Source organism: Hemicordylus capensis, chromosome 1 (assembly GCF_027244095.1).
Source record: "Hemicordylus capensis ecotype Gifberg chromosome 1, rHemCap1.1.pri, whole genome shotgun sequence".
NCBI classification, from domain to species: Eukaryota; Metazoa; Chordata; class Lepidosauria; order Squamata; family Cordylidae; genus Hemicordylus; species Hemicordylus capensis.
The window spans coordinates 49,822,807-49,846,447 of NC_069657.1; the positions used below are offsets into that span (position 1 = coordinate 49,822,807).

General features: G+C 41.1%; 1 protein-coding gene across 5 annotated transcripts in view; it reads right to left on the reverse strand.

Annotated features, from left to right (window-relative positions):
* Positions 1–2,666: 2,666 nt before the first annotated feature.
* The window catches only part of YLPM1 (YLP motif containing 1), a 110,923-nt gene continuing 89,948 nt past the window's right edge, over positions 2,667–23,641 (reverse strand). For 4 of the 5 annotated variants that reach the window (XM_053307325.1, XM_053307331.1, XM_053307308.1 and 1 more), the window contains 4 exons: positions 15,625–15,676; positions 6,688–6,818; positions 3,341–3,521; positions 2,667–3,046 (listed from right to left, as the gene is read on the reverse strand). In XM_053307325.1, coding sequence (XP_053163300.1) covers positions 3,375–3,521; positions 6,688–6,818; positions 15,625–15,676 — 330 coding nt within the window. In that variant the 3' untranslated portion in view covers positions 2,667–3,046; positions 3,341–3,374. Of the gene's footprint in view, positions 3,047–3,340; positions 3,522–6,687; positions 6,819–15,624; positions 15,677–23,641 lie in introns of those variants that run through there. The other variant, XM_053307318.1, reaches the window with a different exon arrangement.

A 23,641-nucleotide genomic window follows, 5' to 3' on the forward strand; every position in this document is an offset into this window, starting at 1 on the left:
GGAATAATCTAGAATATACACCGCTTCTTTAAAAAAACAACAAGCCTCCCACATAGTAATTCTTTAGGGCTAATCAATGAAAAGTTATCTGATACAAGACTGAAAAAAGTTCTCTGTGTGTAAATGGAGTCTTCTGCTTTGATAATCTCTGTAGCAATTATACACATATACAGAAGTATGCAAGAAAAGCACTGTTGGATTAGAAAATGATCCATTTAATCCTGCATCCTGTTTCCAACAGCAGCCAGGCAGATGCTTCCAGGAAGTCCACATGAAGGCAACACTCCACCTGTTCTGTCCACGGGCATCTGCTCTTCATAGGCACACTACTTCTGATTGTTATGGTTTACTTGGAATGGTGATTCAATGGAATGTACATTATAGCAACAATTGCTGCATCTTCCACAGGTGGTGTTAGCCAACCATAAGACAAGGTCGGGGTGGAGAGAAGAGGTGGACACAGTAACACAGGAGAACAAAGACTCCACCTCAGAATACAGAACTGGTTCCAAATAATGTACCGAAGTACAGTCTAAAGCTTGGTTGCTGCAAAATGTCATCAAATGGTGGTGACAAATTCATGACAAATCACCAATTACAGGACAATTATCTATAGCCAGTTGTGTTAAGACAGGGAGAATTCAGGCCCAATTTAAATAAGATGAACTTGCCCATGCAGTACTGGCCTGGCATCTAAAACAGGTCTCTTAACCTGTGCATGCCAGACATTAGCTCAGTGCCTGCCTGGGCTAACAATGTACCATAGGAGATGAGGACCTGGTGTAAATGAAATGATGGCTGCAAGCAATGCTGCATGTTTGTTTTTGGTCACTGACTGTTTAAATCTGCCTAAAATCAGGTGTCTTAGGTAGGAAAAGATTTTATTGCAACCACAATGACAAAATTCTCATGACAGTCACATGTCTCATCCCAGCAATGAAGAGGATAATATAATGTTGATGCTGCAGATGAGAGCTCTGGTGGAAGAGACATTATTCTTGTGAACTAGTAGTTCTAATTCACACAAATTTGCAAGATGCTCACACTTCTTGAAAATAAACGAATGCAAATTGTGAAAAATCAGTTTCATGTCACATAGCACTGACAGATTTCAGTGGGCTTAAACATAAAAATTGCATACACAAAACATCTTTATACCCAACCAACACTGCCATTTTGCATCAAATCATGTCCTTTAATCAGTTTTCATTTCCCCATTCTTCTTTTTTGTGAATTAACAAACAAGGCAAGTGCACTTTCAAAGCTTGCATTTTTGTACAAGATCACTGAGAATCCCGAGTCTTCCCATCTTTGCTTTACTTTGCACAAGATCACTTTGCTTAGTGATAAACAGCTGCCTGCTTAACTAGGCAAAGCAGTTTTTCTGAAAGACGTTCTGTTTTTTCTTGAAGAAAAAGAAAGAAAAAGCCCAAATATACTTGAAAGAAATTCATTTACATACAAGACTTCATAAAAATCAACTAAACAGAATTACATTATAAAATGTAAATTTTAATAAAATTATGATCACCCCTTGGGAATTCAAACAAGAGAGTCCCTTGAGCATCTTTGTCTGAAAGATCCAGTTATCTCAGCTTAGTGTAGGATCCTTTAGTCTTCTCATCAAATGGTGCATTTTATTTAGCAAGAACGAGAGTGCAATTTCTGACCTCCACAAGGTCACAAAAGCTTCTAATATCTATTTGTAATTACTACTCCTATTAGGTAGAAATGCGGGTCCAAAAACAGCTTACCAATAATAAAAAGTTATAGACTGCATAATGGGGAAAAGTATACATATGAATAAGCTTTTGTAGTCTTTCAACATTCTGCACTGCATTCAGTAGTGCACTACATATATCCCAATTATTCATTCTAGAAACAGCTTCCAAATTATACATAATTAATCAGGTCCTAAAATGTCAAGTAAACAAATGCATTACAATAATAAAACCATTCATTAAATACTAAACAGTGGCTCTCCTTCAAGCTAGCAAAAATGCCCTCAGTACTCAAGTGCTCATGAATAGAAATCATTTGCAAGGACTGGCTAGAATCGCTGAAGCAGCTTTCAACCCAGCTCCCCATTAAAAAAATAAATAAAATGAAGGCAACAATTTCAAAGATTTCATTAGCTTCATTCAGACAATCTGGCACCTTATCTGTCCACATAACTTACAACATAAACCACCCATTTCGAAATCTGAAAGGACAAAAACAATCAATTCTATTTGTTCATTAGCAAGCTTGTGAAGTTGTGCATGTCATAAGACAGAGAAAGCACTGTATATAAAGTCGCTCAGGCATCCTCTTGAAGGCAAATTACTTTCTCTCTGGCGTGAAGTAAAGCCCTCTTTCTGGGACAGCTGAGACTGCTTTTAATACATGAATGCTTTCTGGTGTTTTTGCTGGTGGTATTGCATACATTTAATATTTTTCGGAAAGAGTAAAAATGCTTCGAAGAGAAGGTTAAGGAAACATGACCTCTTAATGTCCAAAGAAAGATTTCTGGACTACTGCTGACGGGGGTCACTCATCAGATTCCCACCGTATGGGTTTCTGATGTTCTGCCAAGGGATGAAGAACCCGTATTTTAAAGGGAAACGCACACTCCCTCCTTCCCACAGAACTAGAACAGCCCATATCATATATGGCCGACTACATCATTCACTGGGTTCAGAGTGAAAGTTTATTGTTTTTTTCTAGTACAATAAACTACAAAGTTTGTACAGTATAAAACAACAGCCACAAAGCAACAATGCAATGCTAATGCTGACATTCTGTGAAGGTACAGCAGAGGAAATGTCTTTGGCCTAATCTTTCCATTCTACTGCAAGCATAAAAGCTAAAACTACTATTTGAACACAAAATCTTCTTTCACATTTAGATGCAAGAGGACTCCATATAACTTGGGGATGCTGGATAACATCAGTCAGAGCTCCAAAGAATGAAATAAAATAAAGGTTTCAAAAGAAAATAACCACTCAAGGTGGAGAATGGCATCATCCATGCCACTCTGTGTTCAGTTCTCATCAAAGCAAATGGCCTGCAGAGAAAAGAAAATGATTACAGGGAACTTGTCAGTAACTGGCCCTGGGATAAATTTCCACACTGCTGACAAGTAGTCAGACTTTCCTTGAAAAAAGGAAACTCTCATCACTCAGTTTTTGGAGTGTAGCATTCGATTTCCTCCAATCATCATATACCACATAGAAAATTAGGCATCAAGCAGACATGCACAATTAACCTATACCCATCACTGCCTAGAGAAGAACACTAATACTGAACATGCTTTAGCTCATTCTCAGATACATAAAGACACAGAAGATTTTACTTTTACCTTAACGTTATAAAAATCCAATTCGACTGTTCCATCAAATGTATTTGGTACGATTGAGGGCTCTCTCAGCAAGATGACCACTTTCATCTGTGATTTTCTCCCAATCAGTTTGTCCCACCACGAAACCAATGGCCCTTTTTCTGTCTGCATCCTTTTTTTCTTCAAGGTCTGCCCACCTCACCTACAAAGAACACAGTACCAGAATGATACTCACTTCAGGAAAAAGCAACAAGACTTAAAAAACCCAACCCAATCCAAATAGAGATGCACTCAACAATGGTTTAAGACAATGCAGAGAAAGAGATGGCAACTTCCATTGGTTGATCATCTTAAAACCAAAAGGTCCTAAGCACCTTACAGCAATTGAGAAGTAGATAAAGTTTAACCCTTACCCACTTTCACTTGTAATTTCAGAACTTCACAGCATAATCCTTCTATTTATCCCCCTTTCAGAAGAACATTCAGAAGAAGATTTTGCTCATAAGTAAAGACTGCAAGATGACACAAAAGCATTCTTGCTTATTCTCGCCATTATGACCTCTCTTTCATGGAAAGATTGATTGTTTCTCATGGCGGGGCGGGGGTCAATGAAATACAGTGTGACTTTTCCAGGCAGAACTTGCATTTGTCTATATATGCTTTACAATATACTATTGTAAAGAGTAAAACCCAATTAGTTACTGCACAGAGAAGTGCTGACTTTTAAAATTTTATTTTCCAGTTTTCTTCTATGGCCCATTTCCAACAAGTGCTTTCACCATTACACAAGCTCTAAACTCTCCTTTGCACATTTGGAGAACAAGTGATGAAAAAGAAGAATCTCACATTTTGCTTTTGCCCTCTGAGTGACATGTGAATGGAGAATTTACACACATCTTTTGTGGTAAGATGTATGAGTTCCATCCACATTAGGAACTTAAAAAGTATGAAATTCACACTTTAAGGGAGCTGTTCAAGTTCCCTTCACATGTTACCCAGAAAAGCCAAAGCTAGGAGTATATAAATTGGGAATCTGCATTTTGATGAACATGTGAGGCAGTTGGAAGAGGACCATGTTTTTGTTTTTTGTTGCTTTCTGCTTTGATAAGATATGAAGGACAACACTCCCCTGCCCTGATCTAGAAATGATTACTTCAAGCAGAATGTGGATTACTTAGGGTGGACTGTTGGAGGTAATGCAGTGAGGACGAATGACAGCCTTTTCTGGATTCCATCCATCTGCTCTGCATTACTTTCAAGAGATGTGCATTGCTGTGCACGTTGCAATCAGTGAAATATAACTTACAACTAGAACTGGATCAGAGTAAAAATCTTGCTGTGCCGTACTAGCAGGTAAAGAAACTGTTAGCACAGTGTCTCTGATAAATAGGCAAAGAGGCACCTTTCAGAGTGGTGACCCTCTTGTATTTTGCAGGGGGAAAGCAAGTGGCCCTATTCAGTCTCAGCACAGAACATAAGAACAGCCCTGCTGGATCAGGCCCAAGGCCCATCTAGTCCAGCATCCTGTTTTGCACAGTGGCCCACCAGATGCCGCTGGAAGCCACAGACAGGAGTTGAGGGCGTGCCCTCTCTCTTGCCATTACTCCCCTGCAACTGGTACTCAGAGGCATCCTGCCTTTGAGGCTGGAGGTGGCCCACAGCCCTCTGACTAGTAGCCATTGATAGACCTCTCCTCCATGAAGTCATCCAAACCCCTCTTAAAGCCATCCAGGTTGTTGGCTGTCACCACATCTTGTGGCAGAGAGTTCCACAAGTGGATCACGCGTTGTGTGAAAAAGTACTTCCGTTTGTTGGTCCTAGACCTCCTGGCAATCAATTTCATGGAGTGAGCCCTGGTTCTAGTGTTGTGTATCCTTCTAGCATCCTTCCAGCGGCTGTTGCTGGTGTCCCCCTTGTGTTTCTTCTTAGACTGTGAGCCTTTTAGGGAAAGGGAACTATCTTGTTGTTATATTGTGTAAACCACTTTGAGAACTTTTGTTGAAAAGTGGTACATGCACAAAAGAGTGTCTAAAAGGAGTGGAAAGTAGGGGATTTTCTTGAAAACGTTTGTGCCTCCTTATTGGCAACTTCATGAAAAAAGTTTTCATGAAAGAAGTAATCTCCCCACCTTCATTAAAATATGGCACAGTACTAAATGCAGGCATCTACAAATTCACTTGCTAGCTCACCAGTAGCAAGTGCCCTCAGTCCTTTGGCAAGTAGGACACCCAGCACCATACACATCTTTTCTCTAAATTTCCACTGCCATTTTTGGGAAAGTAAGAAACAGCAGGAATCCGTTCTGAATAGCAGGAAAGGGCTCCCTCTGTTTCTTACCCTCTCCATATCCCAGTACAAACAACAGAAGACCTGCTTCTTTCCTAAGCCCACTGCCAGTGTGCTAGAAAAGGACCCGAGGGAAGAGAGGGCATTGGTGGACACCACAAATAATGGCTGTCTATTGGACTAAGCTTAAAGTTGTAGATCCCTGACTAAATGGAACAGATATTCATTCTGATAACTTCAAAAGACATACCATGTGTGCCTTCAATCCATACTGCAAATATACCAAATATCTACATGTTTGCTTATTTATTTCTATACCGCCCTTCCAAAAATGGTTCAGAGTGGTTTACACAGAGAAATAATAAATAAGATAAGATGGATCCCTGTCCCCAAAGGGTTCACAATCTAAAAAGAAACACAAGATAGTCACCAGCAACAGTCACTGGAAGTACTGTGCTGGCGGTGGATGGGGCCAGTTATTCTCCTCCTGCTAAATAAAGAGAATCACTACATTAAAAGGTGCCTCTTTGCCAAGTTAGCTAATTTACAGATTTCCTTTTGTCCTCTTACCAAACAGCCTCTCCTGCCTTTAGCTTTACATGTATATGACTAAGCTTTGCTATTTTCTCCTTTTAGACCCATTTACCACACATGTGATCTACTTTAAGTGGCACAGTGGGGAAATGCTTGACTAACAAGAAGAAGGTTGCCAGTTCGAATCCCCGCTGGTACTATATCGGGCAGCAGTGCTATAGGAAGATGCTGAAAGGCATCATCTCATACTGTGCAGGAGTAATGGTAAACCCCTCCTGTATTCTATCAAAGAAAACCACAGGGCTCTGTGGGTGCCAGGAGTCGAAATCGACTTGACAGCACACTTTTACCACAAATGCATGACTAGTAGCCTTGATTTTCAGGTGTTGTCAGTAAGACAAAAGGAAACCTAACAAACAATGGAATGAAAGAAATGGCCCCACAATGTCCTCACAAATGAACTGAATCAAACACATAGCCTTGCTTCATGAGAATAAAAATTTTGGCTGAGTCTCCCAAGACACTAAATCCAAAGTGACATTTATTACCCTCTTTTTTCCAGGTTCAGAAGCACGGGTATCGTAATCATCTGGAAGTTGAAGATAATCTTCCATTCTGCTGGCAATTGCCTCCCAGTCACGTTTCCTCTTAGCACCAGTTCGCAATCCATCCAGTTTGTCTGAGAACAAACATACAGCCTTAGGGTTAAGGACAAACATTTTATGCAATGCCCAATACAAACAAGATGTATGGGAATATTCTCAAAAGGACAAGTTGGTATTTTAAAGCAGTGGATTCTGCACATTCTTTGGTGTCTTCATGAGTGGAACAAATTCTGAGAAAGTTGAAAACCCATTGCCATCTTTTTGAAGCATCAACCTTGGTTTTGCAATATATGCTATATAAGCAGAAGTACTGAACCTGGAGACAGACTGACATCTGTGGTGCAGAACATCAGCTACACAAGCTATAGGTCTGTCTCCTATATGTAGGTTGGAGACAGACTATAGGCCTGTCTCCAACCTTCCATGGTTGGGAAAGGTAATTGAGAGAGTGGTGGCCTCCTAGCTCCAGACAGTCTTGGAGGAAACTGATAATCTAGAACCATTTCAAACTGGCTTTTGGGAGAGTTATTGGGTGGAGACTGCCTTGGTCAGCTTGTGGATGATCTCCAATGGGTAACTGACAGAGCGAGTCTGACTCTGTTTGTCCTTCTGGATCTCTTGGCAGCTTTTGATACTATCGGCCATAGTATCTGAGGGGGCTGGGAGTCAGAGGTACTGTTTTGCGGTGGTTTCGCTCCTACCTCTTGGACAGATTCCAGACGGTATCCCTTGGAGACTCTTGTTCTTCAAAATGTGAATTTTTATATGGCGTCTCCCAGGGCTCCATACAGTCTCCAGTGCTTCTTACCATCTACATGAAACCGCTGGGAGAGATCATTAGGAGATTTGGTGCAGGGTGTTATCAGTATGCTGATGACACCCAAATCCATTTCTCCACGTCAACATCATCAGAAGGCACAACCTCCCTAACTAAATACCTGCCTGGAGGCAGTGATGGGATGGATGAGACTGAATCCAGAGATACTTATTGTGTGGGGTCGGAACTCAGGAGGCAGTTTTGATCTGCCAGTTCTGGACGGGGGTCACACTTTTCCAGAAGGAACAGGTATGCAGTCTGGGAGTGCTTCTGGATCCAAACCTCTCCCTGGTGTCTCAGGTTGAGGCAGTGACCAGAGGTGCTTTCTATCAGCTTTGGCTGATATGCCAGCTGTATCCGTTACTTGAGATAAACAACCTCAGAACAGTGGCACATATGCTGGTGGCCTCCAGACTTGACTACTGTAGTGCACTCTATGTGGGGCTGCTTTTGTAAGTAGTCCAGAAACCGCAGTTGGTACAGAATGCGGCAGCCAGGTTGGTTTTGGGACATCTTGGAGAGACCATATTATCCCTATATTAAAAGAACCATACTGGCTACCAACACATTTCTATCGAAATACAAGGTGCTGGTTATAACCTGTAAAGCCCTAAACAGCTTAGGCTCAGGGTATTTAAGAGAGCATCTTTTTCACTATGAGCCCCATCACCCACTGAGATCATCCAGAGAAGGTTGTCTGCAGTTACCACCAGCTCATCTGGTGGGCACACAGGGATGGGCCTTCTCTGTTGGCGCCCCCAAACTCTGGAATGCACCTCCTGATGAAATAAGATCCTCTCCATCTCTGACAACTTTTAGAATCTCTAAAGACACATTTATTCGCCCAAGTTTTTATATTAGACTTGTGGTTTTAAATTAGACTTGTGGTTTTAAATTGTTTTAAGGTTTTAATTTCTGTTTTAAAATTGTTTATGATGTTGTAAACTGCCCAGATATGCAAGTTTGAGGTGGTGCACTAAATAAATAAATAAATAAACAAACAAACACACACACACACCAACAACTCAGTCTGCCTTAGTTAATCATTTTCCTCCTTTCCTTTACCTGCCATGAAGTTCAGGACTGAGGTTACAGTAATTTTTCACTATGACTACCTTTTTCTGAACAGTTTATAAAATAATAATAATAATAAAAACGTTTATGATTAGAAAGCAGGTTTCTATTGGCAACATGCAAGCAGGTGTAAATAGGTGAAATATTCACAAATGTCAAATATGTAAATATTTGAGAAATGCAGCTCAAAAAGACTTCCTATTGCATTATTTGGGTATACTTTATAGGTTCATGATGTTGCACAGAAGACCGTCTGAACATTTAAAATGTTTCCAATTATACCATGTTTCAGTGTACAATACTGTATTTTATGGTTATAGTTTGTCTAAATGGCTACCAAAAATTGATATATTACAAATGAGCAAATCCCCTATCAACCTTATATGTAGGAAAAAAACCTTCCAAATCATAAATGATTTGTCTATTTGCTGTCTATTTGCCAAAGACAGAAAATGGCCATTTAAAACATGTCAAATATGAACTAAATTATTTCTTAATATTACACACAAAAGACTGATAGCTATAGGTAGGTTAACATCAAAACAAATGGAATGTACAAGTAATTTCCATTTAAGTAAAGAATAGCCTATGGATCTACTTCACTATTTTTACTGGAACAACTTCAAGCCTACAAGATGGCATGCATACAATCAATGGATCATTACATTTACCCATAATAGTATGTTTGTTTTAAACTATAGCTAAATTCTATTTTTTAAAATCCTATTTAAATATGTTCATTATATCTGAATTAAATAGTGTTGCAGCACTACATAAAACTCATAAGTAGCACCAATTATAAAGGAGAAATACACATATATATTTAAGAACACAAATTATCTGAGATATGACAGGCTGCCATATTTGAACTCCCGCAAGTTGGGGCCAAGATCCAAAGCGGCCCCAAGAATGAGCAGAAACCACTTTCAATCACAGAGGAAAGGAGTTGCAGCTTTTTCCTTTCCATCTGTAAACCCTTTGTGTTGTGCCAAATTCTGCTCAAGAGCATCCATGGACTTTCAGGAGCAGCTTTGGGGGGTGGAATGAGGAGGGCTGCAGTAAGGGGTGGTGATCCTGTCCCTCAAGTGGTGTATGAATGGTATATGAAGACTCTGCAATAACTCAGATGGAAAAGGAAGAACTAAGTACTGAAAAGCATGTACTTGTTAGTTCAGGGAACTCTTTCATAATATTTTGCTCATTCCTTGTTTGGTCTTGGTTTAAATCCTCAAACATATGAAACTACCTTATACTGTACCAGACCTTTGGTCCATCTAGGTCAGCGTGGTTTACACTGACTGGCAAGCAGCTGTTCAAGGTTTCAAAGAGGGGTCTTTCCCAGTTTTACCAGGTGATGATGGGAATGGAACCTGGCCCCTTATGCATGCAAAACAGATTCTCTGCCACTGAGCTATGGTGCCTTCCCTATGGGGAAGCCTCCTTTTCACCATATGACTTTATGTGATGTGAACACCTTAATATCCCGAAAAGTATAATGAATGCTCACCTCAAAAAAATTAATTAGAAAAGAACCAAAGAACATTAAGATTGAAGAAACATACAACAATAACAACCAGCGCACACAAGCATAATTTTATAAAGCTATAAAGGGAAGGCAAAAGTAGAAATAGTTTATATTCCCATCTGCTTTGATTTGGTACTGAAATCACTTGGAAAAAATGCTAGAAAGCAGTTACTTAAAAAATGAAGTTATCAGATGGATCCATGACAATGCTGTCACGTAAACTTTTAGCCAAAAACTATTTCCTTGAGATTATGCAAGGACACTGCAGTCACACATTATTCAGAAGAATGCATCATAGCAAGAGTTCTTGTTCCTGTGTTCATATCCACAGAAAAAAAAGTAACATCTCAAGAACTTCTTTCTATGGATCAGGAACATCACATACAGACAGGAATTTTACAGATGCTTATCAGAGAACACTCACAGAATGAATATGTGGATAACCAGCTCAAATGGCAACATCCAACATTACTTTTGCTTCAGAGCTACTTTGTAAGATGAACAACGTTGCTACAGGGCCTAAGTAATGTCCTCTAAAAAGTCAGCATTAGATAATTTTAGCCAGGAGTGAGACGGAGTGGTTCCCTCCACGTCACACTCCTGATGGCTCTTTCTGGGCCTGTCAGCAGCTTACAATACCACTGACTATGGTATCCTTTTGGACCGCTTGTCTGGGATAAGAAGTAGGAGGACTGTACTTCCGTGTCTGCACTCCAATTTGACGGATGAACTCCACAAGATGGTGCTGGGGGGCTGTATACTGCCCTGTAACATTTGTGCTGTGTGGTTCCACAAAGTTCCATTTTGTCCCCCAGGATGCTTTACATGAAGAGGTTGTCCAGGGATATGAAGTAAAGGGTTTTCAGTATGCAGATGACACAGTTGTCTGTCTGCTTTCCATCTACTTCAGAGGTGGCCACAGATGCTTTGATCTGGTGTTTCTAATCTGTAATGGGCTGGATGAGAGTCAATAAGCTGAAGCACAATCTAGATAAGATCAAGGTTTTGCAGGTGGGTGAAAGATAACCACAAAAGGAAGTGACCTCTTCTGGATAGTGCTGCACTTATCCCTAAAGGTCAGCTGCACATCTTGTGGGTGCTGTTAGAGCCAGTTTCATGGATTAATGCTAAGATATCCTTTTAGTCTGAAATCCTTAGCCAAATCCAGTCTGAATTAACTGCAATGTGCTTTAAGGGGAGTTGCCTTTAAATACAGGTGAAACTCGGAAAATTAGAATATCGTGCAAAAGTCCATTAATTTCAGTAATGCAAATTAAAAGGTGAAACTGATATATGAGACAGACGCATTACATGCAAAGCGAGATAAGTCAAGCCTTAATTTGTTATAATTGTGATGATCATGGTGTACAGCTCATGAAAACCCCAAATCCACAATCCCAGAAAATTAGAATATTACATGGAACCAATAAGACAAGGATTAAAGAATAGAACAATATCGGACCTCTGAGAAGTATACAGTGTACTGTGCTTGATTGGCCAGCAAACTCGCCTGACCTGACCCATAGAGAATCTATGGGGCATTGCCAAGAGAAGGATGAGAGACATGAGACCAAACAATGCAGAATTGCTGAAGGCCGCTAATGAAGCATCCTGGTCTTCCATAATACCTCATCAGTGCCACAGGCTGATAGCATCCATGCCATGCTGCATTGAGGCAGTAACTGCTGCAAAAGGGGCCCAAACCAAGTACTGAATACATATGCATGCTTATACTTTTCAGAGGTCCGATATTATTCTATTCTTCAATCCTTGTCTTCTTGGTTCCATGTAATATTCTAATTTTCTGGGATTGTGGATTTGGGGTTTTCATGAGCTGTACGCCATGATCATCACAATTATAACAAATTAAGGCTTGACTTATCTCGCTTTGCATGTAATGCGTCTGTCTCATATATCAGTTTCACCTTTTAATTTGCATTACTGAAATTAATGGACTTTTGCACAATATTCTAACTTTCAGAGTTTCACCTGTACTGTTCAGAGCTTTCAATTAGTTCAGAAAATTGCAGCAAAGCTACTAAATTGATGCCAATGGTAAATAACTAACTCACCAATACTTTAACAGCTCCACAGGCTACAAACTCACTTTTAAGTACAATTCAGGGTGCTGGCTTTGACCTATAAAGACTTGGGATGAGGGAAACTGAAGGACCACTTACTGCCATATTAACCTGTCCGACTATTAAGATCTTCAAATATGTTATTCAGAATGCCACAACCCCAAGAAGTGAGGCTGGGGGCAGCAAGAGAGGGTACCACCTTGGTTATAGCACCTTGTTTATGGAACTCCTGCTCTCCATCTATTAGCTTAGCGCCTTCTTTCATGGATTTTAGAAGACACTGGTCTTTGTATAGGCTTTAAATGGGGTTTACATTCTAGATCACTTTCAATACTATCTGAAAACTGGTTAAAGGTATTAGAGATCGTTAAAACTGTTTTTAATTTGTTTTCTACCTCCGCCCTGCCATTGCTGCTGTTTCTCTGATACAGATTTTTTAAAACAAACAGACAACTCATTGCTTTTAACTATGTCGCAAGCTGCCTCAGAAATAAACATAGAATGATGGGACCAGTGTTCTCTCTAATTTTTAAAATCTGTGTGCGGAATAAGTTTTGTTCTGGGCGGCAGTATAAAGGTAGTGTGTACGCATTTGCATTCAGAGTGGGACCTTCCTGATTAAACCTAAGTGGGATCTAAAATTAACTCAGCAGACATCAAAAAACATGTGAGTGCACACACAGGCTCACGCCTTAGAGGGAACACTGGATGGGACACAATAATATTTTAAATAAAACTAGTATCCTACCTTATTTTAAAAATATTACTGTTGGACATGACTCATGCTCAATTCACATACAATGTTTTAATATTATTGGTCTGTTTACAACAATCACATTAAAACAAACCAGGATACTACAGTGTGTGTGGGGTGACAACAATCACAGATCTATGAACACTTACCTAGAGATGTCATATGTAGCACACAACTATTAATTTGGGCACCACCATTTGCATTTTCTACCATTTGCTGCAATGCTACAGATGGGAATCCCCTGACACAGTTAGTGAGGGATGTTTCCCATGTAATCTTTTACTGTTTCACCCCTACAGAACGTAGCAGATGAACTTTCTACATTTATGCATATTTGAGTATATTAATTTCTGCTCAAATTGCATTGATATCATCCATATCCACACCACCCGGAATCTTTGCCACAAACTTTGAGTCTGTGAGTGTCTTATATATCACAGAGAATTGAAAACACATGAAACTGTTAGAATGTTGAAATGATCACATGAAATATCTGATACATGAAGTTCATAAATGTGTCCAGGCTGACTGGGGTATCAAACCGTGTGACGGAACTTGCAAAGATTCTTGAGTTATGTATTTTGCCATTATTGTGTGAAACACAAAAAATTGTACAGTGACAGATATGCAACTGTTTCTTAATGTTACAATAAGTTCTTGTGTGTACATATAAATATTGACAAAAGTGGGTTAAATTACTGAAAATAATTTCACATCATGAAAATACAACAAAATAGCATTAAGTAATTATCTTAAGACATAGCTATGATCTAAATTCTATACAGGTGGACCTTGCTAAACAAGGTGCCACTATTTGCGGTTCCACGTATCCAGGGGTGTTTAATTGACATCTGACCTAATTTCCACTGATAAAAAAGGGTTAAAACACATGTATCCATGGTTCCTAGGTGGTTGGAAATGACCTCCGAGGTCAGCTGTCCTTCCTGGACAGATGGACACCCGCGGAGCAGGGCAGGGCACTTTATTTGCCTTTTTTCATGCCTTCGGGGCCAATTTTCCAGCCCTCCAGGAACCGAACCCCCCCATACCATCCATTTTAATGCCCCGTTTTAAAAGTAATAATTTAGATCTCCAGCATGGCCCTTTTCCTGGACACTCCTCAGGTATTAGGTAGTCAAAGTGTTATTTTGAAATTTCAATAGCTCATCAACAGAACACAGCAGCAGAAAAGATGCCAGAACTGAGAAGAAGCTATTTTTAAATAAATAGTTCCAGAAACAGTGAAGTGTGTCCCCAAATTGCATCCAGTAGAGTATGTAAAAAGGATTATGTGAGCCTGACTTAATATTTAGATTCAAACTCCCAAGGGTCACTTTGTCTTTCAGTTTATACTATACATCATGCAGTTATCCTGTTAAATAAAGGCAATCCAAAGGATTGTCTTCACAAATAAGTATAGCAATAGCTATTCGGTAGGATGCTCAATAAAGCCATCCTGGTGCTGAATATTCCTCAAACACCTTAAACTCCAGAAGCTAAGTGTAGATGAAAGGGAATGGAATGTTCTATTAGAATCCTGGGCTACGAAGCTTCCAAGACTCCATATTCAAGATTCAGTGCTGGGATACATGTTTCAATGGTCCCATTGTTGAGCATTATGTATGCACTGCATCTTCTAGATTCTTGCTACTTTTTTTGGGTGCTAAAAAGGTAATTCTTGCTTAAATGATCCTTCATTTGAACAATGTCTGTTCCTATGAAAAAGGTTCAACTTCTGCAAGGGCTTTCAAGTGAATCATTTTCTCTCTCAGACTTACATTTAAATATTTTGAAAAGATGTAGCAGTGAATTGACTGGTTATAATTAGGTTCAAAAGCAGGATGAACATATTCAGGCCGGCGAATCAAATGATTGTTTACAGCAATAACTTCTAAGGAAACAAGATGTGCTATTAAGGAAGATTGCTGAAAACAAACGTGACAGAAACAAGATGAAGTCCAATCTCCTTTCTTTCAGAAACACTGAGGTTTCAACACAATTAAAGACTGACCGAACAATCACTGACATCCCAACAGCTGCCACTTCCCATTAACAATGTTCTGAGATATTGGTGGTACTTGCTGTCCCCAACCACATCAAACCGAGAAATAAAGCTGAACAAGGGGTGTAAACTGGTAATTCCTAGTTTAGTGCGTATGCACCATAAACAAAAATACAGAGCAACTGAGAATACAAATTGATTCTATTGCCCTTAGGATCTCTGCAGGGGACATTAAACGATCACAAATACTTCCTTTTAGCCATAACTCATTTATTTGAGTACCAGGATAGAAGTCACGCAAGCCACATAAAAATAAACCATTCAAAGCATCCAACTATTTCGGTCTTTGAAATGTAGGAGACAGAAAGGACATATTACACTGCTCAGAGATATTTGTATTTTCAAAAATGTAAAGTCAGCTGCCAATGTTTCTGCTGAGGTGGCCCCTCCTCCCCCAGCTGCTACCACAGAGCTACCTAAGGACCATCTTGCTCAGAGGAGAGGAAAGGGGAGACACAGCCTATAAGATGACCCGATTTAGTAACCTTTGATGTAACATGATATAAGTAGTACAGTTGTACAAATACTTTCATCAGATTTTTTTTTTTTAAAGAAATGATTACCCACCTAGTTTTGCTTCAGAAGTATCCATCTCCCATTTGCTTTTCGGAATGTAACCCTAAATCATATACAGAGAGAAGCTCGAAGGATTAGAGAGATACAGAGACATATTGTACATTTTAACTTGCAACAGCATTATATTGCAAACATTTTCTTAAGACAAACTCAATCAGAAGTGTGAACTGAGAGAAAAAAATCTTTACTTTGTTTCAGTGCAATGTAACTCTCAGTAAACATACTCTTGAATCTCTTTATAAGCAACAATGATACAAACAGGTATAACAGTTTTCATTCTGGTATTGTCATTGTAACCCACAAGACAGATCTACAATATATTTGCCAGGATTCAAAGAGGACCATGAACATACCCCCAAGCACTTCAGCATGTGCACTGTGGCTCTCCACTTCCCCCCTTCCAACTGTAACTATCTGGTTCATTGGAATGTCCCAACTTTTGGAGGGGGGACATTGGGGCTATGACAAGAAGGAGGTTTCAGAAGTCTCAGGCATGAGGCCCCACCTTTGTGTATAGTTCTTTGTTTTCTGCCCACAATATTCCACAAATATTGCTGTAAATAATTCTGAAGAAGCTATTTTCTTCAATTGTATTTCTGTAACGTACTCAGAGATCATTAGGTATTTGTGTTAAAGAATGAATTTAGTATATACAAAGGAAACAAATTAGTGAAAAAAAGAGTTAAATGTGAATACAGTTTTAATCTTTTGCCACTTAAATTATATTCTATGGATGAGGGTGAATTCACATGCCCAGTTTAAATGGTAGCAGAGAGGTTATGATAGAAGTCTTGCATTATTAAGTTATCAAGTGACAGCTACAATTATTAAAACCAAGTGTAACATGTGAACTCACCTGTGAACATTTTTTTAAAAAAGAAGTTTGGCTCCCATCTAAGAGAGCAGACGTGAAATAACCAAAATTGCTTGCATTGCTCTTTTCTTTTTAAAAAATGCAGAAATCCTGCAAGTCAGCTGTTTGACAGGATGTGGGGCTAAAACAAATTACTGACCCTCTTCTCAAACCGACATTTCAGTTTGAAGGCAGCAACGTGTGCGTATCCCATGTTTGCATGTGCAATTCCATATCCAACTAGGGTTGTACATAATTCCTACATGGCTCAGCGTGAAAGTCTCTAACAACAAAGCTAAAATCCTATTGTAACTCAAACACTGTAGGATACACTTTGACAACCACTGTCTCAATTGAATTTAAGTAACATTTATATTTTGATCCTATTTGTGTAATTTAGTCTAGAATTAGATACATCAAATTAACAGTTTTGAATTCTGCTAGTAAGTTTATTTACACCTGAATTTATAACCCTTGCTTTTATGAGAATATATTGAGTTACACTAAGCTCTTAGAGCCAAACTACAGGTTACATGAAGCACCATGCAATTCCCTCCAATTTTAAAAATGAAAAACAGTCACTGGAAGTTGCAATCAGGCACATAGGAGGGATGTGTATGCTTAACTCTTTCCATCCAGGCTGTTTCCTAGCCACATAACCTCACCAGCTGCTTTTCCTACCAACCCACCTCCATTCCTGATTGCAGCTTCCAGTGGTTATTTTCCATTTAAAACAATGTAGCAGTGATGCTATATCCTGTCTTGCAAAAGAGTCTTTTTTAAAAAAGGGAATATATTCAGCACCTTGCTAACAAATTTCATGAGGTTTAAATATTTTGAGGCCATTTCAATTTCTATCTTTTTTTTAAAACTATTATACTGAAACCAACTAACCAAACATTAACAGGCATTATATTCAATCCATGAATGCATTCACAGAAAGGCATGCCACTGCATATCCTGCAGCATCACCCTTCCTAGAATTCTGATGATCTTTTACAGAATGCTGGTATGTTAGCAATTTATGGAATAATGTAGCAAATATGAGGTTAAAGCTCTGATTTTTTTTTTAAAGTTAATTTGTCAACAAACACAAATAGGTTTTTTTAGTTTTTAGTTTTTATAGAATACCAGAAATCCAAAAGAGCTGGCCTATCACTAATGGAATAATTTTGATGGTGAGAATGGAAAGGAAGTCAATACATCAAAATTGTGCAATATTCCTATAGTTACAACACATTTCAGATATTAGCCACTGGTTCAGATAACTGATTTTCTTCTGTTTCAATAGCTTGGATTCCAAATTATGTTAATGGAGTTCCCCATACAGAATGGGGCTTTTCCTCCTCTCACTTCCTATTGCAGTTCTCTGCATCCCTGAGAAAGAATTTCTGAGGGTTGTGGACCCTCCAGAATAGCATGGAATGTGCTCTAGGGAGCTGAAGCCGGAAGAGAGAATCTGTGAAAACTGGGGACTCCTCTACTTGTGTGAGCAGAAATGCCTTCCATTCATAGGACAGTATTGTTGGATCCAAGCCATTATCTGTTAAATCTAGTGGTCTGAGGGCTATAGCCAGATATATCTGCTAACCTATTTTCCATTTAACAATACAGTAAATTCAAACCTCTTCAAGAGATAGCAGAAGCGTAAGGAACTGAAAAACAGGTTGCTTACCTGTAAGAGGTGATCTGGTAGTGATGCCTCGACATTCATAAAAGTGGGTTCTGCGCCTGCGCAGGACTGCTTCGGATAGTATTGATTAGCTCTTCGTGAGGCCTTTTAACTGCCTCTGCACATGCCATGAAGTACTTATCTTGGCAGTTAGGCGTCTGTTGCCCAGTTTCTAAATGGCCGACCGATAGCCTATAAACGTAAAAGTTCTTCATAGGATCAGGTGTCGTATGTATAGCTTACACTCTGTAGGATCTGGTGTTGTACGTATAGCTTGTACCTTGTAGCAGGGTTGGACGGGTGGTTTTATGAATATTGAGGCATCACTACCAGATCACCTGTTACAGGTAAGTAATCTGTTTATCTGGATAGTGAGGCCTCGACAGTAATAAAAGTGGGTAAATAATGAGCTACCCATTAGGTGGTGGGCATAGCAAGCTATTGAAGCTCCTTTTAAAGAATGGCCCTGCCAAATTGAGCCGCTGCTACAGAAAGAAGGTCTAGTGCATAGCACTTCACAGGATCTGACCCTTCTGATTCCGCGAGGGATCCTGCACTCCATGTCATGGTGGACAAGGCATGAAAACCTGCAGATGCGAGTTCCATTCCAGACTCCAGTGCCCACTTACACGTTAACCACAGATGCTCCCACAAGCGGTTGGGGAGCGCATCTAGGAAATCACAGGGCGCAAGGCCTGTGGAAGTTCTGAGAGACGAGACACCATATCAATTTCCTAGCTCTTGCAGCATTCAGAGCCCTGCAGGCTTTTCAAGATGTCTTGCAGGAGAGTGTTCTACAGCTACAGATGGACAATACCACTGCAATCGCTTATGTAAACAATCAAGGGGGAACGGTGTCCAAACTGTTGTGTCATCTAGGACTACAAATTTGGAATTGGTGCATTGCGAGACGCATACATCTGGTTACGATACACATAAAAGGACAAGACAATGTCCTGGTGGACAAGCTGAGCAGGTCTCCTGTCCTTCAACAGCAAGAGTGGGAACTCAACCCCCAGTTGTTGGAAGAAATATTCCTCACCTGGGGGACTCCGATTGTTGACCTGTTCACGACATCAAAGAACAAGAAATGCAGACAATACTGCTCCAGAATTGGGCAGGGGTACCGGTCCAAGGGGGATGCCTTCCAATACCGTTAGACTCAAAGTATATTTTCCTTGTACCCTCCTTACCTCCTATTAAACAGGGTCATAGCCAAACTTCTTCAAGACAACACCATGTCAATTCTCATCCCCCCTTGGTGGCTGAGACAACCGTGGTTCCCCAAGCTTCTGCGACTATTGGAACACACGTACAGGAGGTTGCCACAATGGGAGGATCTGATTTCACAACAGAATGGACGAATGCTCCATCCCTGTCCGTTCAATCTGACAGCGTGGAAAGTCGGTTACTGAGAAAGATATTGAGAAATAGCAGAAAACTTTAAACTAGGAGAAATTATATCTCAAAATGGAAAAGGTTATCTGCTTACACCATGGAACACCACTTTGAACCTTTAGAAGCCTCCTTGAAAGATGTTTTGCTTTACCTAGTCCTTAAAATCAAGCAGTTTGGCTAATACGTCAATTAAAATCCATATGGCAGCCATCTCCGCACGTCAGTGGCTGGGATCACAAGACTGTATTCACTCATCCAAGGTGTAAAGAGTTTTTGAATGGCCTAAATAATCTTTACCCCCCAGTGTACAGGCCTGCTGACAAATGGAGCCTCTCTTTGGTGCTCTCAACTTTAATGGATAAACCCTTTGAGCCTATGGCTATCGCCCCATTGAAGATGGTACTGTTGAAGACTTTATTCCTAGTGGCAATTACGTCTGTGAAGCGCGTGAGTGAATTGCTTGCTCCTGAGAGGGTAGTTAAGCATTTGGACCCAGAATTCTGTCCAAAAATAGTTTTTGAGTTTCACTTAAATGCAGACACTGTTTTACCAACCTTTTTTAGAAATCCAACAATGCCACTTGAGAAAGTGTGGAGGGCCACCCTCTTCTACCTAAAGAGAACAAAGCAGTTATGTTGGATTTCTAAAAAAGGTAGGCATAAAAATGCCTCACCATCTCCTGAATGCGAGCGAATCTGTCTTGTGGGAGGAATGCCCTCTGGCAGTCCATGTCTAGCACAGCGCCTATATATTTCAGGCATTTTGTGGGCGTGAGGTGAGAGATTTATCCCAATTTAACCGTATGCCCAGGTCGTTTAGCAGTGTAGTCACTGTCTAAACATGACCGTCCAATTGTGTCCTGGTCTTTGCCAGTCATTCAGATACGGAAAAATTGAAATTCCCTGTACATGTAAATAAGCTATGATGACAGCCATGCACTTTGTGAAGACTTGTGGAGCTGTCACAAGGTCGAAGGGCAACACATTGAAAAATTTGGGTGCCTAGCGTGAAACGCAAATATCTCCTGTGTGACTCCTGTATCCCGATGTGGAAAAATGCATCTTTCAAATCCAATGTTGCAATTCATTGCTCTTGGTGAAGAAGAGGCAGGATTGCTTGCAGCGTTATCATCTGAAATTTTCTCATGTCAACATACTGGTTCAGCCACCTGAGATCCATTATCTGCCGAATGCCTCCGGCCCTTTTGGGAATCTGAAAGTAGCTCGAAATAGAAGCCTGTCTGAGCATGAGCCCACGGAACCGGTGAAATGGCTTGCTTGTCCAACAGAACCTTGACTTCGTCCCTCAGTGTCAGTGTATCCGGGGTATATTTTATCCCACTGCTGTGGAAGAGTCTTGAATTCGATAGTATAACCTGTCTTGACTATCCTCAGGACCCAACGGTCCGATGTTATGTGGTGCCATGCTGGGGCATGGCTTGCCAGTTTGATGGCAAGCCAATTTCTGGTTTGCAACAAGGTGATGTTGGTCCTTGTGGTTCTGCTTAACAATTGTGACTGGTGTGGTTCCTGTTGGTCCAGTAAGTGTGGGCTCAGGGGACAATCAAAGATGTTATTTTGGTTGTTGCGCAGCTTTATTGAGCCCCTGTTGCTCTGGCTTGTTCCTTTGTGTAAAATTCCTACAGCTGTAGTGACTGAAAGGTCTTTTATAATCTCTGCGTTCATTTCTCCTGTAAGAGCCTTGCTTGTGCTGATAAGGTTGATACCTATTATTTCCAAAACGTTGAGCTGAAAACGTCTTGGCCATAATCTTAGATTAGGGGTGTGCAAGGTCCGGAGGCCCCCCGGTCCGGCATGGGGGGGGCTGTTACTTTAAGGGGGGGTGGTACTTACCCCCCCCCGCCGCTCTTCCCCCTCCGGCACTGTTCCGTTTAAAGATCTTCTTGGGGCGGCAGGGAGCTCTGCCGCCCCTGCCCCCGTCGTTAGTCCTGAAGGCTTAAAAGCAACGAGCGCTAGCGGTGCGCATGTGCCCTGCGTGGCGCGCGTGCCGCAAACGTCACGTGACGTATGCGGCACGCCAGCATCATAGACGCACGCGCACCACGCAGGGCGCATGCGCACCGCTAGCGCTCGTTGCTTTTAAGCCTTCAGGACTAACGACGGGGGCAGGGGCGGCAGAGCTTCCTGCCGCCCCAAGAAGATCTTTAAACGGAACAGCGCTGGAGGGGGAAGAGCGGCCGGGGGGGGGGGAAGTACCACCCCCCCTTAAAGTAACAGGCCCCCGCCCATCCAGACCGGTCCGGAGGTCTGTACAAGTGTGCCGGACCGAACCATGCACACTACTATCTTAGATTTCTTTACGTGTTCTATTGTTTCATCAGTCTGTTTTGCAAATAATCCTTTCCCATCAAAACTCAACAATTCTATGCGATCTCGCATATCCTGCATCAAAGTGGTTGATCGTAGCCATGCATGGCGCCTTAACATCACCACAGTTGTGAGTTTGTGTGATTCGGATTCTGCCAAGTGTTTGGCATTGACCAATTGCTGGTGCGTAGCAGTCGTGGTTTTTAGGAAAATAGTATCAAAACACTTCAGGAATTACTCTGATGTTAAAGAGGTCCTTTGTGCATGGAGACCTTCACGTATACTTTGAAAGACAAGCTATGTAATTTGAAATTTTAATGGATAAGCATGCAGTGGAGCTTACTCCATTGCATGCTTATCCATTAAAATTTCAAATTGATGTCCTCTTCTAGCAAGGACATCAAGTTTCCTGCCCTCCTTGTCTGCTGGTGTAATATGCCTCCTTCCTGCTTTAGCTGAAGAGGTGCAGTCAATTACAAGTGAGTTAGGGACTGGGTGCTTCAGCAGGTAATCGTCTTGTTCTTGAATCCTGTATAGAGATTCAAGGTATTTTGAGGTGGCTGTCAAAGTTTGCAAGATTTCCCATGCAGACCTAGCTGCTTTTGTAATTACAGGGAGCATTGGCAGATAAACTGGTTGTGAACCAGTTCTATCACCTCCGCCATTTCAGCTATTTGTTGATTGTATGATCTCATTTCTTCTGTAGGCGAATCAGAAGGAGGAGCAGCGACATTTTGACTGGGGTCTTGCTGATATTTATCGGCTGAGTCATCCTTAAGGTCCTCTTTTGAGGAGTCAGAGAGGTACTCCTCCTCAGAGGATGACTGCACATCATCAGGTAAGTCTGTTGGTTCCGATGTCATCGGTTCCTTACGTATGGCACGTTTAGGCTGTGTGTTAGTTGACGGAAGTGGAGGCAAAGTTGTTTGAACAAATACAGTTCTAATTGGGCACACTAGTGGAATGGCAGCTTGCATAGAGGTGTCTTTCACTGGAGGTTTTTGCAGTTGAGGATCTAAGACCTGAACAGCAGTGTTATTGACTTTGGGTACATCTCATAAAGGTGTAGCAGTCTGAACTGAAACTGAGGTACAGGGGTGCACACACGGTGTAGTCCGAGTTGTGGTAGTCATGAGTTGGTCTGGGAGCCATGCTCTCTTAAGCTTTTCCAACTGTCACTCTCTGAATAATGCAAATTCTTCAGGAGATAGAGTGATGCTAACATCACCCCACCCTCCCAGGGGACATAAGCCCTCTGGTGTCTTCTGAGCAGTCACAGCTGTGAGAAAAGATGTCTTTGGAGGAGGAAGACTCACATCATTGTCATCATCATCCAATCCTGGGGAAATAAACCCCTGAAAAGTAGAGGTGGAAGGAGTTGTATGTCCTGATTGCAGGAGGTCAGGGTCCACATCTTCTGTTTCACTTGCTACCTCAACCTGCATCTTTACATGCAGGATGTCTCTGTCGATATCAACAGAAGAAGCAGCTTGTACTAAGAGCCCAGTAGATTCTGCCCTATTGGGGCTTGTTCGAGATGGAATAGTGGTTCTCGATGTCGAGGGCAGCTTCCACGTCGACGCATCAGTGCCCTTTCTCTCTGACCTCGATGCATCCAAGACCTTCCCTTTGCTGGCCCGATGTTGAGTAGAGGTGGAGCTTGTCGGCATTGAAGGCAGGGTGGAAGGCAACTGCCGAGGGGCAGGGGCAGGTGACAGAGACCTCACCCTGTATCTAACCAGCTCCGTCTGTAGCCCT